We start from the raw sequence: 13,611 nt of genomic DNA on the forward strand, positions 1-13,611 counted from the left end.
TATGATGGCATGCATTGTACTGGAATAGGTAATGTGAATGACATGCAGACCCTGCAATGTGGAAAGGTCTGGGGATGGAGGAGCTGCTGGAAGAGTCCTGCTACACACACTACCTTCTGCATTGCTGATGGAAACTGAAAGCCAAAAGATTAGTTTTGTCAGATCAAGCAAGACCTTTCATCACTTGTGTATAGCTAAATACCCCTTCCTGCCCTGTCATTTCTCTCATTCCTGAGGATTCAAGATCTTGTCTAGCTTTAAATCCTGGGATTTGTAGTTTGGAGTGTCCTTAGCATTCTCTGCTAGAAGGCTGCAATGCTGTATTTTAGCCTTCTAGCAGACAATCCAAGTACCTCAATAACCTGCAAACCCAGGATTCCATAGAATGGACTCATAAAAATCATGCTACCAAATTGCTATGATTGTGCCAAGTGCTATTAAAAGCCTGTAATTCCACAATAGTGGATACACTCTGTATTATGTAGCAAATTTATTCCTTTATAACTTTGAAGAATACAATACTGAACCATCCATGTTAACAACTGCCATACATTGTACAGTACAGTTAGTTCTCCACATTTGCAGCTTTGATTATATGCAGATTTGATTAATACATCTTCTCTAGGAATCTCTAGGTCCTCCAGCACAATTCCATCAGAAGATCACCACAGGGTCACACTGGCGGAGCTAGAGATTCCTAGAGAAAATACTTCTTTAGGCATTTTAGATCTTCTACTACAACTGTATTGTCAACCTCTGCCTGATGATGGCCACAGAGATATGCTGGAGGACCTAGAGATTCCAAGAGAGATGTACTCTCACTTTTAAAAAAAGAGTATTTTATTATCTCCCCCCCCCCACTTTCACAGGGGTCCTGTGCCCCTAACCCCAGTGAATGTGGAGGGCCCCCTGTATTCTTTCTGACTCCTAGAGTACTTCAAGATGTCAACAGGAATAAAGCAACCACCTCTCTATTTAAGAAAAAAATAGTTGGTTAACTTGGCAAACTGACATTTATTCGTGCTATTCTAGTGAGGAGGCAATTCCATCAAGAAGGTAAATTTATTGCTCTGTTGCTTCTGACATTCTTCTTCATTTCTCTGAGAAAATAGAAACAGAAACAAGATTGGAGAATACTTTTTATTCTCCACAGCCTCCTTTGTTCCAAGTTTCATTTAAAATCTAAGCAGCTTTAGCTGCGAAATTATGTTTTGCTTTCTGAAGAACAGCTTGTACCATCTGCACCCCTTTTAAAAAAATGTATTTCTCTAAAACTAAAAGCAGAACATGCCCCCCCAAGAGAGAGCTGAACACTGTTATAGGAAGAGACTTTTGTGGAAGGTGGTTTTGTTTAATTTATTAATCATTTTTACAGTGGTGTGAAACCTTTCCTCTAGTAGTAGACATGACTGGTCCCTACTTTATCGTTACAACAGCCCTGTGAGGCAGGTCGTGCTGAGAGACACTGACTGGCTCACAGCCACATCTTAAGATCCATGGCTCAGTAGGGAAAAGAATCTTCACTTTTCAAATCTCATACCACACTCTGAACAGATATGCCATATTCTATTTTATTTTAAAAATATAAATACAGAAACAATTAGAGAGGACCCAACAATCCACCAACTTTCTTTCCCAACCCAAAAGAGGTAGAGAAAAGAGCCACTAGCCACAGCAAGCAGACAGGCATAAGATGCCTTCAGATGGACAGCACCAAGTGCTACTAGCCAAAAGGCACTGGGTACCCATTATGTCTTTCTATTTTTAATTGAATTTTGTGGAAAGGGAAAAAAGACAGAAGTGGTGAGGAAAGGAGGGGAGGTTAACAAATGGAAACAGTCTCATCTAGAACCCCCATAAAATGCTTCATTTGAGGCAATTCCACAATAAAAAAAATCCTAAAATCCTTTTTCATAACTCATAGTTTCTACCACACAGTCTCAGTCTTCCTTGCCAGTCCTGCGCGTATCTTCATCTAGAAGCCACCATAGCAAGAGCAAGAAAAAGGGTGAATGCAGAGGAGAAACCTCCAAAATGCAGGACTGTAGCAGGATGAGGGAATGAGATAAAAGGAAACTCAGCATATGGTAACATCTATAGGGTCTCTTATTTGCCCCATTCTTCTAAATAGTGTAAATAGTTTCAGAATTTGGGAAAGGAAATTTTGGACTACAATTGTCACATTGAGAATGCTGGGAATTAGAGTCCACCAAAGTACTATTGAAAACCAGGGAGGTGTGGTGTTCTGCATATTGGGATGTGACCCCAGAGACCAGGGTTTGCCTCCCCTTTCAGCCATGATAACCCACTGGGTGACATTGGGCAAGTTCCACTCCCTGAGATCCAAAACACACTGCAGAAATAATCCAGTTTGGGATCACATTCACCGCCCTGACTCAGTACTAGGGAATGGTGGGAATTATTGCAGCAGCAGAACACTCTGACAGAGAAGACTAAATGTCTCACAAACCACAGTTTCCAGAATTTCCTAGCACTGAGCCAGGGATGTTAAAGCCGTCTCAAACTGGATTATTTCTGCAGTGTGTTTTAGATCTCAGTCTTGCAGAAAAGTAAAAGCAATTTTTTTTTTATACCTTCTACAGTTTCTACCATACAATCTCTGTCTTCCTTGCCAATCTTTCCCATATCTCTATCTATCTAAATAAAATAAATAAATAAATATTAAATAAAATATTTAAATGTTAAATATTAAATAAAGTATTAAATATTAAACATAATATAGATATTATACTCTTTTAAAAACATTAAATAGAAGTTATGGCAAATGACATCTAATAATTTTTCTTTGTTTACTCTAAATTCTTCCATAAAATTTGTATTAGCCATAATTGCCACCTCTTGGTCTTAAATTTTAAAAAATCAATACATTGTTTAGCACACTGTAGTATGAGGAATTATAGAAATGTCTGCACTGCTTTATCTGAATCATGTACACATTTGAGTTGGGTCCTAAACGCTATATAGCATATTAAGAGAATTAATATTAAAAAGCTCCAAAGGATAGGAATTAGACAAGTATATTGATGTGAAAAATGTTTTTCCCACATGAGTTAAATAATAATGCCATGTCCCTTTGTTACTGTTATTATGGTTCTTATGGTTCTCATCAGCCATACCTACTCAATCATAGAATCATAGAGTTGGAAGAGACTGCAAGGGCCACCCAGTCCAACCCCCTGCCATGCAGGAAATCTAATTTAATTTATTTTAATGATATATTTGTATTAATATTATTAATGATGTGTTTTTATTTTTATATTATTTTAATAGATTATTTTATTTTATTTTCAATTTAAATTTAATTTATTTTAATAATATATTTTATATTATTATTATTATTAATCATGTGTTTTTATATTTTATATTATTTTAATAGATTATTGTATTTTATTTTCAATTTAAATTTAATTTATTTTAATAAAATATTTTATATTATTATTATTATTATTATTATTATTTATCATGTGTTTTCTATTTTTTATTATTTTTAATATATTATTTTATTTTAATAATAAATAAATAAAACCTTTATTCATATACTGCTCTTCTGTAGCATCTCACGCTAAAACGTCCACATACATCATAATAGATAAATTACAATATCCCCCCTTAAAAAAGAATTAAATATATTACAATTAAAAGAGTTTTTAAATCAATTTATAATAAATTTTTAAATTTATTTTAATTTTAAATTTAATTTATTTTAATAATATATTTTTATATTATTGTTGTTCTTATTACTATTATTATTTGTAATATGTTGGGTCTCTTTTTGGGGGAGAAAGGCGGGATAGAAATAAAATCAACCAATAAAAATAAAGATATCAATGGTGTGGTCCCTCTGCCAGTGGAGGGGTGTGTGTGTGTGTGTGTGTGTGTGTTGTGGTGCAAGCAGGAGAGCCTCCCTGGGGCTTGGAGGCATTGATGGAGCTCCTGCTTTCTAAGGGGAGGAAGGAGTCTGGCTGGATCCGACATTGCTTCTGCTGCTGAGGCTCCTCTGGCTGCTGGGGAAGGGGCTGGGGGGGCATGCTCCTCCTCCTCCTCCTCCTCCCAATGCCCTTCTCCCTTGGCTGCCACCTGGGCTGGGCTGAGCAGAGAAGCCTTGAAGGCGGATCCAGCCTTGGCAGCCTCTGCTTCCCTCCCTCTGCATGATTTAAAGGGAGGAGAAGGAAGAGGAGGACCAGCCTCTCTCTCTCTCTGCCCCCCAGATCCAAAGCCAACCCTCCCCCCGGCGTTGCCTTCTTTGTCTGGAAGATGTGGGTGAACCCGGAGGAGGTGCTGCTGGCCAACGCCTTGTGGATCACCGAGAGGGCCAACCCTTACTTCATCCTGCAGAGGAGGAAAGGGCATGGAGGCGAGGGAGGCAGCGGAGGCATCGCTGGTAAGGAAGGGGGGCAGGGCTGGAAAAGAGGACAGACTGCACCCTGGATCGCCTTTCGGGGCTTCCTCTGCCCCCTCTGGGCTCAGCTGCCACCCCAGATCTTGGTGCCAGGGCTGTTTTGGCAACAAGTATTACCACCATGCAATCTTTACAAGGGAAAGCCTTTACCTTTCTCCCTTTAGCGTTGGGGGAGCACTGATGCCCTCAGTCCAGCTTTTGAGCCCAACTAGGGTTGCATCCACACTAGAGAAATAACCCATTTTGGCACCGCTTTAACTGCCCTGGTTCCAGGCTATGGGATTCTGGGAGTTGGAGTTGGTTGTGGGCCCAGAGCGGAGCAGAGCCATGATCAATGCCACGATCATTGTCTCATATAGGTCAGCAATGCTTGCTTTTGAGCTTGGAAAGCTTACCTCCTTATTATTGTTTCCCTCCTTTTCCATAATGGACTGGCAGGGCCCTTGGGAGGACTGGAGCTCTGGGACAAATCATGGAAGACGCTGAGATGGTTGTTAGTATTGTTAAATGCCATGTAGGCTGCAGTCCTTGCATCATCATGGTGGTGGTGCTGGTGATGGTTATGATGATGGTTGGCAAAAACCCCAATTGACTTACTGAGATGTACTTCCGTATAATGTGTCACAGCAGGTTTTGGTTCTTAGAGTGCAGTAGTGCTTTTGTAATTTATCTCCAGATGGACTCCGTGAAAGGCTGGTCATTTGTCATCTTACTGGAAACATGCTACACCTGGAGTGCAATGTAGTGAGTTGCCTGAGGTCACAGAGTGCCTTGATTTTGGGAATACAAGGTCTCCCAAGTACATTTGTTTACTGGAGCACACTGCTTCTGTCTTATATCAAAATAAAACCAGTTCTTAGCCATTTAGCTGTTTGTTTTGTTATTTTAAAGGACAGATCCTCTTCTCTGGCCTTACAGCAGCTTCAGCGCTGTGAAGGTTAGTCATTTGTCATCTTACTATAAACATGCTACACCTGGAATGCAATGTAGTAAATTACCTGAGGTCACAGAGTGCTTTCATTTTTGGAATAAATACAAGGTCTCCTGAGTGCATTTGTTTACTGGAGCACACTGCTTCTGTCTTATGTCAAAATAAAACCACTTCTTAACCATCTAGCTGTTCATTTTATTATTTTAAAGGACACGTCTTCTCCTCTGGTCCTGCAGCAGCATTCCAAAATCTGGTACCCTCCTGGTGTGATGGACTACAACTCCCATAACCACCCAGCTCTGCTCACTGGGGAATGATGGGAGCAGTAGGCTAACACAGCTGGTGGGACAACAGATTGAGGAAGGCTATCCTACCTTAACTACAGTCAGCCTCCCAGTCTCACATAGAACACAACACAGATGGGAAGATAAGTACAAAACCTTGCCACAAACCCAGATGCCCACATATCTACTTGGGAGATGTTATCACAGGGCCTAACCACATCATCGGCAACATTAGAGGTACCTTTACTTGTTCATCCTCTAATGTGATATATGCCATCCTCTATCAATAATGCCTTTCAGCACTCTACATTAGACGAACATGTTAGTTTCTAAACCAGAAGATAAGTGAACATAAATCACACATTAGGAATAGTAATGTGCAAAAATCAGTTGCAGAAGGCTTCAGCCTTCCTGGGCATTCCATCTCAGACCTCAGAACATCTGGACACGAACAAAAAAGCTACAAAAGAAGATCAGAAAGAGAAACAGGAGAACTGGAATATATCCACAGACTCCAGTCTGTTGACAGTGGGCTGAAGAGCGACAACGGTTTCTTTGTACACTACACATACTGTAACACTAGCTAACACCCCATCTCATGAGGGCTCTCTTGGCCAGTCTGTCACACCTCATTTCTGGTGCCCATCCAGCATCACACTACATTCCAGTAACTCCCTCACCTTGGCTTTAAGCAACATTTTCTTTCCTGTCTTTGTATTCCAAACTGGTCACCTTATCATCATACCTACAAGTTTTGCATCTCTATTGCTATTCACACATGCAATCAGCACATTCTTAGCTATAAAGGTCTGTTCCTAAGCACTGCACTCCATGCATCTGATGAAGTATACTTAAGTCTGAAAGCATATGCTACAAACTTCTTTGTCTCAGTTAGTCTCAAAAGTGTTACAAGATCCGTTTGCACACTGAGACAGACTAATATGGCTATGTCTTGAATTCTACCTTAAATGTATGGTGCAGTGTGCAACTTTGACTCAATTTATTACTTCATTTCTCCCCAGATTCACATCTATACCTGTTAATGATGACCAGACCCAGGTTCTTGCCATTCTAGAAAGCTCCACTTTAACAAATACTTTTAATGTAAATGATGTGGATACTGAGGCTTAAATGCAATTGTTGCAACTAGAGTAGAGCTAACTAGAGTAGATCCAGGTAAATTAGAGGGATTTACATATGAGTTGACTTACAATTTAACGGTTGATACAGTGAATCTGCTTTTGTTGCAAATAGCAGTTGAATTTAGGTTTTGCCTCCAATTACAGTTAGATATGTAGACTTTTTTCTGCTAGCCCTAAACCAGGGGTAGGCAACCTGCGGCCCGTGGGCCGGATGCGGCCCGGCGAGGCCTTGGGACCGGCCCCAGCCCAGTCCTGCCACCGATTGCTGCCGGGGCCTTTGGCCTCTCACACGCAGGGGCACGGGTGGGCAAATTGTCTATAGACACCTCAGAAAATGCATTTATATTAACATTTTTTAAAAAATCAGCAAATTTTTTTGCGTGTCCTCCACTTTTTTTAAAAAAGTGTCCACCATTTGAAAATGTTGTCCTACATTTGCCCCAGTTTATTTATTTATTTAATTTAAAAAAATATATTTTAAAAAATTATTATTTTTTTTGCTTCGGCCCCCCAGTTGTCTGAGGGACAGCAACCCAGCCCCCGGCTCAAAAAGGTTGCCTATCCCTGCCCTAAACAGTCAAATGAAGAATTACTCAGATGAGAAAATAGGATTTAGACCCTTTTGCATATGCTTTGTATTGACCTGCATGATATAATTCAGGATTGGCTTCAGAATGATAGGAGGAAGGGTCTGGCGGTGATTTTTTAAAATGCAATGTCTCATTTGTGTTTAAAAGGTGTAAGTGAGCCTTAAAGAATGTTAATGCTGTTAGCACCACAGTGTTGTTCATTTTAGCTTGTTCAGAAGTTACCGTGATGTCTCTGTTTTCTGGTGATAGCGCTCTTTTTCTGGATATTTGGGATGATACAATCCTGGAAAGTTTTTGCATGTGGGTGTTCTGTTATTTATCACTTTTGTCTATTATACTTCCTTTCCAGAAATTGACACATTTCTCCCTCAACACTACCTTTTAGTCGTGCAGAGTTGTCAGTTGTGCTGTCATTCCCATGAGTAATTACCAGGCTGGAAAGCACAGAAGTGAATCAGAAATGCCTCTCCAACTTCTGCTTCCCCTTTCCTTTGGTTGATACGCTCTATACAAAGTTGTGCATTAGCAGAGAAATTGGTAGAGTGTTTATTAGTAATGTCATGTTCTAACACTGGTTTGCTGTAAAGAAGAGTTTCAAAGAAAAAAAGAGTATAAAAAAATCTGGGTCGCTTGTGAAAGGAAAAACACTGTTTGAGGGTGATTGCATCACCATCACAACATTGCAGCTAATAGCAGTACCTCATATACTTGCAGCTTGAAAAACTCACAGCTGAAGAATGACACAAGCATAGATTTCCTACGTGAAAGACTGGTCATGGATTCAGTGGGATCTACTTTAGTAGAGACTAGCAATTGGATTTATGCCAGTATGTCCAGAATTCCATCCATCTGTGATTGTGATGCTGTAAAAGAAAGTACAGAGCTTGCGTACATATAGTAAATACATGGCAGCTCCATTCTAACAGAATAAATATTTTGAAGGGTTTTTCCCTAAAAGTTTAAATCTAGTGAAGTCTATTTTGAGCAGGAACAAGGTAGGTGTGTTCCCCCCCCCTTTTACACTGCAAGTCTATACATACCTTTTTACTAAGCTATACCCCCAGACATGGCTTGTATAAGATTATTATCTTGGCTGTCTTTGCAAATTATATCCATTTAGAAGTAAAAAAAAACCCTAATATAATGCCTAGTTAGAGTGATAAAGATTATTATGTCATGGAGAAGGCTGCATTATTTTGAATGAAACAGAGCTTGCATGTAAAAAGGGTTCCTTGCAGCACTGCAGCTACTAGTCATTTCCTGTTAAAATACAAAAGTTTATTTCATTGGAAGGAACCATAAAAATTGGTAGAACACATGTTTTGCAGGTAAATGGTGCCGGGATCAGTTTCTGACATGTCTGTTTGGATCTTGAGGCAGAAGAACCAGCGAAGAACTGTGCCCAATCCTGGTAGTACAGTACAACCTTTTCCCTACATTACTGTTTTCCTGGTGTCATTGGCCAGCTGGGAATGGTGGGAATTTTAATCTAGCATTTCTAGGTAGCAGCTAGTTGGGAAAAGTTGGGTTAGATAGTACTAGACTATATGGATAAATTGTCTTAAAGTGATGAAGATACATTTTTGATATCCTAAAGATTAAGACTGGGCAACATTTGGCCCTCCAGACTCCCACCAGCATTTGGCAGGATAACCAGTGTTGAGAGATTATGGGAGTTGCAATTAAACAGCCTAGGAAGGACCCCACATCCTCCATCCCAAATATAAATTATACAGTTGACCCTCCGTATCCATGGATTCTTTATCCATGGTTTAAAAACATTCCAAAAATATATAAATTCCAAAAAGCAAAGTTTGCTTTTGCTATTTTATTTTAATAAAGGACAGCATTTTAATATGCCATTGTATATTATAGGACTTCAGCATCTGCAGGGGGTCCTGGAACCAAACTGCAGCAGATACCAAGAGCTCACTGGCATTCACTTTTAAGCAAATGTCAAAAATTTCCCAACACTTAAAATTAACTGTAAATTAATCTCTTGTTTTTGTTCTCAAGTGGCATAGAATTGGTTTTTAACCAATTTAATTGTAAACAGTTAAAACCAGTTCCAGTTTGGTTTTCAGAAATAGCTGCTCACATTGTGCATAAATGCTGTAAGCACAGCTTGGAAAGGGTGCTTTTTTGGACCACAATACTACAATCTCCCAGCCTACAGGCTGGGGATTCTAAGATTTACTGTCCCAGAAGCATAACATTATCAAATTGCAGCCTGAACTGTACTTTCTGCTGTACTGTGAGTGTATGCTTTATGATATCCATAAGATTCATAAGCAAGTTCTAGGTTGGATGTGAGATCAGCAGTGGACTTTGAAAGAAGTAAATACTGAGAGTGGTTGTACATTTAACATGAGAGCCTGACGACATGATTTCTGATCCTCATTTTGTGCTATTGTTTCTCTTTATGATTCTACATCTGCTTTGAAATACAGTCAGTGAGATGCTGCAGAAAATGTCTTTGTATCGGATACTTCCATTTAGTCCCATGAGAAAAACAAGAGGCACTATGTGTTTTTAGAAGAGCCAGATCTATAGAATGAACTGTTTCATATAAATACAAGGGTTTATGGCAGCAGCTAGGTCACAACAGTACGGAGCATGGAGCTGTTCCCTACAACCTGGACAACTAATTAGTGGTAGCTTAAGATCATGAAACACAGTAGTACCACAGATCTTTCTACACAGGTTTTTAAAGGTGAGATGAGTCTGTGCTGGGTTTTGAGAGAACAGAGTCCTAGGGTACAAAAATAAAGTTTTTTTGCTTTGTATGTCTTTTAGGACCAACAAAGTGTGTGAACGTTTAGGTTTTCAAGAATTCTTCATTAGACTAAGACTAGTGGTACTAAATATAAAGGACTGCAGAAAAGAAAAAGAACAGTCCAGATTTAGACCTATGTTGTTCTGGCTGTGAGGTCTCCTGTTAAGCTCTCTCAAGATGGAGGTGGTTATCTTGTGTTTTGTGTCTATCATACACACAGATATCAGGGTGAAAAAACAATGTTTGTTCTCCATTCTAAAGATAAAAGGATAGTTGCAACTCAGGGAGCTATCTACTGCCTAAGGCAAAACATACAATTTACTGAGAGGGCAGGTCCTTAGAGAAGCTAGTACAGAATTGTTTTTGTTCACCATGATGTCTCTCTTCCAATCATGCCAAGCTTTTATTTCCCAAAATTGGTTAAAAAAATGTGACAATTAAGGCCACATATTTTTAAATACACCTTGATAAAATGTACATATATATGGATCTTGTGATACAATTTCAACCCAAGGTTATTGAAGGTGTTGAGGGTGTTGGGTGCCAACCTAAATCCACATCACTTTCGATGTACATTCTCCATATTTCCAGTCTATTGCTCAATTACTGTTTTGTGAGGTTCAAAACAAAGCATAATCCTTGTGATAACAGTATTGTATATAGATTACTACAACGTATCTTAGTCAAGCATGTGTGTGTGTGTGTGTGTGTGTGTGTGTGATGTCAGAAGCATCTGAAACTAGATATAATATCTTGGTACTCCCAACTATAACTATTGAATGAATGGGTTATACATAAATATTGACTCACCATTCAATAATTGATTAAATGAGTCACTCTATTTAGGACGACTAATAGAATTCAGCCCCAGAGATGTAAAATTTTCAGAAATGTTAAAACCAATTGGAAAGGGCAATCATTTTCCTGGGTTTCTTTCAGGAAAATGCCAATGTTTTTGATGACATTTTGGAGGAATATTAGTTGTTATTGTGTGCCTTGAAGTAATTTTGGACTTATGGTGACCCTAAGGTGAACTTATCATGGGGATTTCTTGATGAGATTCGTTCAGAGGAGGTTTGTCATTGCCTTCCTCTGAGGCTGAGAGCATGTGATTTGCCCAAGTTCACCTTTGCCAAGCTGGGAATTGAACCCAGAAACTACTGTGTCATGCTGGCTCCCTTCATTACCTTACACAAAAGTCTTCCTGTTATACAAAAATTATTTTGGTGCAGTAAATATATGAACATCTTACCTTAACAATTTTATTCAACTTTCTAAAAGAAAAATAATTCCACACTCCAAAACCTAGTTTGGATAAAAATGAAAAATGGGGGAGACATGTATTTTTCTGAATTTTGCAGGTTTCTTTTATGCCCCTAGTCAGGTTTTCATGTACTTTTTCTCCTAAGCTATTTAATGTCTTTTTTTGAGAGAGAGACAGAGAGAGAGAGAGAGAGAGAGAGAGAGCAGGGTTGCCATAAGTCAGGACCTCCAAACTGGGACAAATGTAGGACAAATGTAGGGAAATTTTTTCAAATGTAGGACACATTTTTTAAAAATGGAGAACACGTGAAAAAATTGATGGTTTTTTTTAAATGTTAATCTAAATGCCTGTTTCTTAGGCATGATCAAAATGGAGGACATTTGGGCATTATTTCTAGACAGATGGCAGAAATGGACTTCCCTTTCTGGCAAAACACCCCCGAACTCCATTCCAAAACACACACAACAGCACATTTGGATATTTCACATGGCTTTATTGAACATGGCCTCTTGCATCAGAGGCTTATTCCATAACCAAGCTCCTTGGGTTTAACACTTAGCATGGTTTAACATGGCTATGCATATTGAACATGTCAAGGTGGTTTCACTGTTCTTGCACCAAGTGTACTTCTCAGAAGTGTGTGTCAAAGGGCTTTGGTTTTTCTTCACTGCGCATGAGTTTGTAAAAATCACAGCAATTTACATTGGCCTTGCCTCAGAACCAAAACCACACAGAAAAGGCACTTTGGAAAGTCACACTCTCTCGGCTTCTGAAACAATGCATGCATGCCTCTCAAGCTGACCCACTCATATCATCTTCATCATCATCATCACCACTACACTATCACTGTCAAAGTAAGGGAGACTTGTTAGCATTAAAAGCACCCCCAAAAAACTCACCTTGAGGCCTCTCTGGCCACTCACTCACCACCTCCTTCCCTTCCTCCTTTTCCTCCCCCTCCTCCTCTTCCTCCTCCTCCTCCTCCTCCTCCTTCTCCTTCTCCCCCTCCTCCATTTGCCTGGGGGCTGGGGCAGACGGGGCAGAGGAGGAGGGTGGCAAGCGGTTGTGCGCAAGGCGGGGAGGGTGGCGCGCGGCTGCGTGCAGGAGGCGAACCGCCACCAGTTTCGCCTCCTCCACGCGGCCACGCGCCCTGGGGAAGAGGGGGCGGAGGAGGAGGAGGTGAGTGGCGCGGCTGCGCGGAGAGGCAAAGGCGGACCCCGCGCGGCCGCGCCACCTTCCCCCGCCTCCTCTGCCCCCTCTTCTCCTCCTCCCCGCGCGCCAAGAGGCGCTGGCTCCGTCTGTCTTCGCCTCCTCCATGCTGCGGGCGGGCGTGAAGCCTGGGGGCAAGGGGGCGGGGAGGGGGGTGGTGCGGGCGCGCGGGGAGGCGCCTCCTCTGCCCCAGGCAGGCCTCGCTGCCCTCCTCTTCCTCCCCGCCTCCCCGAGGAAGAGGAGGAAGGCAGCGAGGCCCTGCAGGCCGCAGCAACTTGGCTGCAACCGGGGGGGGTCCCGGTTTTGGGGCTGCACCCATGCCGGGAGGGGCCTGGGGCCCCCAAAATCGGGAAATTCACGGGTGCAGCCGGGTTATGGCAACCCTAAGAGAGAGAGAGAGAGAGTAATAAGAATAATTCAAAGCAAAGGACCGTTTGGGTATGTACAAGGGGCATGCTAGGAAAACCAAACTGACATAACAGAAGAGAAAGTAGGCATCATGATGCCTCTCTCACATGGTGATTGAGAACAAAATTAGCAAAGATTATAAAGCACATTGTATCTTTTTAAAAATACAAACAAAAAAACAAAACCACAGAATTATAAACAGTAGTAATAAGCCTCCTTCTCCCTGTTTGCTTATGACTCCTGAAGATTCTGACTTGCTCTGTGGAAAGACTTATGGAAATGAGGAACAAATGATCTGGGAACTGAGATAATTATAGTATGTTTTTGCCAGCAAGGTCATATGAATAATTATTTAAAAAGAAAGAAAAACAAAAACAAATGAGTGAACTCATCAACCACATGCGTTGTCTTGTGAAATAAAGGGAAATTTATGAGCAACAGAGCCGACAGGAAACAGTTACTGCAACTTATTTATCTGTTCTTTTCTTGTAAAATTTTACCTGGTATCACCATCACAAAGGGCCTGTAAGAGTAGTGACAAACCCATTGGGAGCCAGGTGATAGTAGAGTATGCCTGTCACTCCTAA

The 13,611-nt window shown here is 40.7% G+C and overlaps 1 protein-coding gene across 1 annotated transcript in view; it reads left to right on the plus strand.

Annotated features, from left to right (window-relative positions):
- Positions 1 to 4,060: 4,060 nt before the first annotated feature.
- The window catches only part of TBC1D9 (TBC1 domain family member 9), a 70,714-nt gene continuing 61,163 nt past the window's right edge, over positions 4,061 to 13,611 (plus strand). The window contains exon 1 of the mRNA XM_042469753.1: positions 4,061 to 4,402. Within this exon, the coding sequence (XP_042325687.1) occupies positions 4,276 to 4,402 (127 nt within the window). The 5' untranslated portion in view covers positions 4,061 to 4,275. The remainder of the gene's footprint in view (positions 4,403 to 13,611) is intronic.

Source organism: Sceloporus undulatus, chromosome 5, assembly GCF_019175285.1.
Source record: "Sceloporus undulatus isolate JIND9_A2432 ecotype Alabama chromosome 5, SceUnd_v1.1, whole genome shotgun sequence".
In the NCBI taxonomy this organism is placed as follows: Eukaryota; Metazoa; Chordata; class Lepidosauria; order Squamata; family Phrynosomatidae; genus Sceloporus; species Sceloporus undulatus.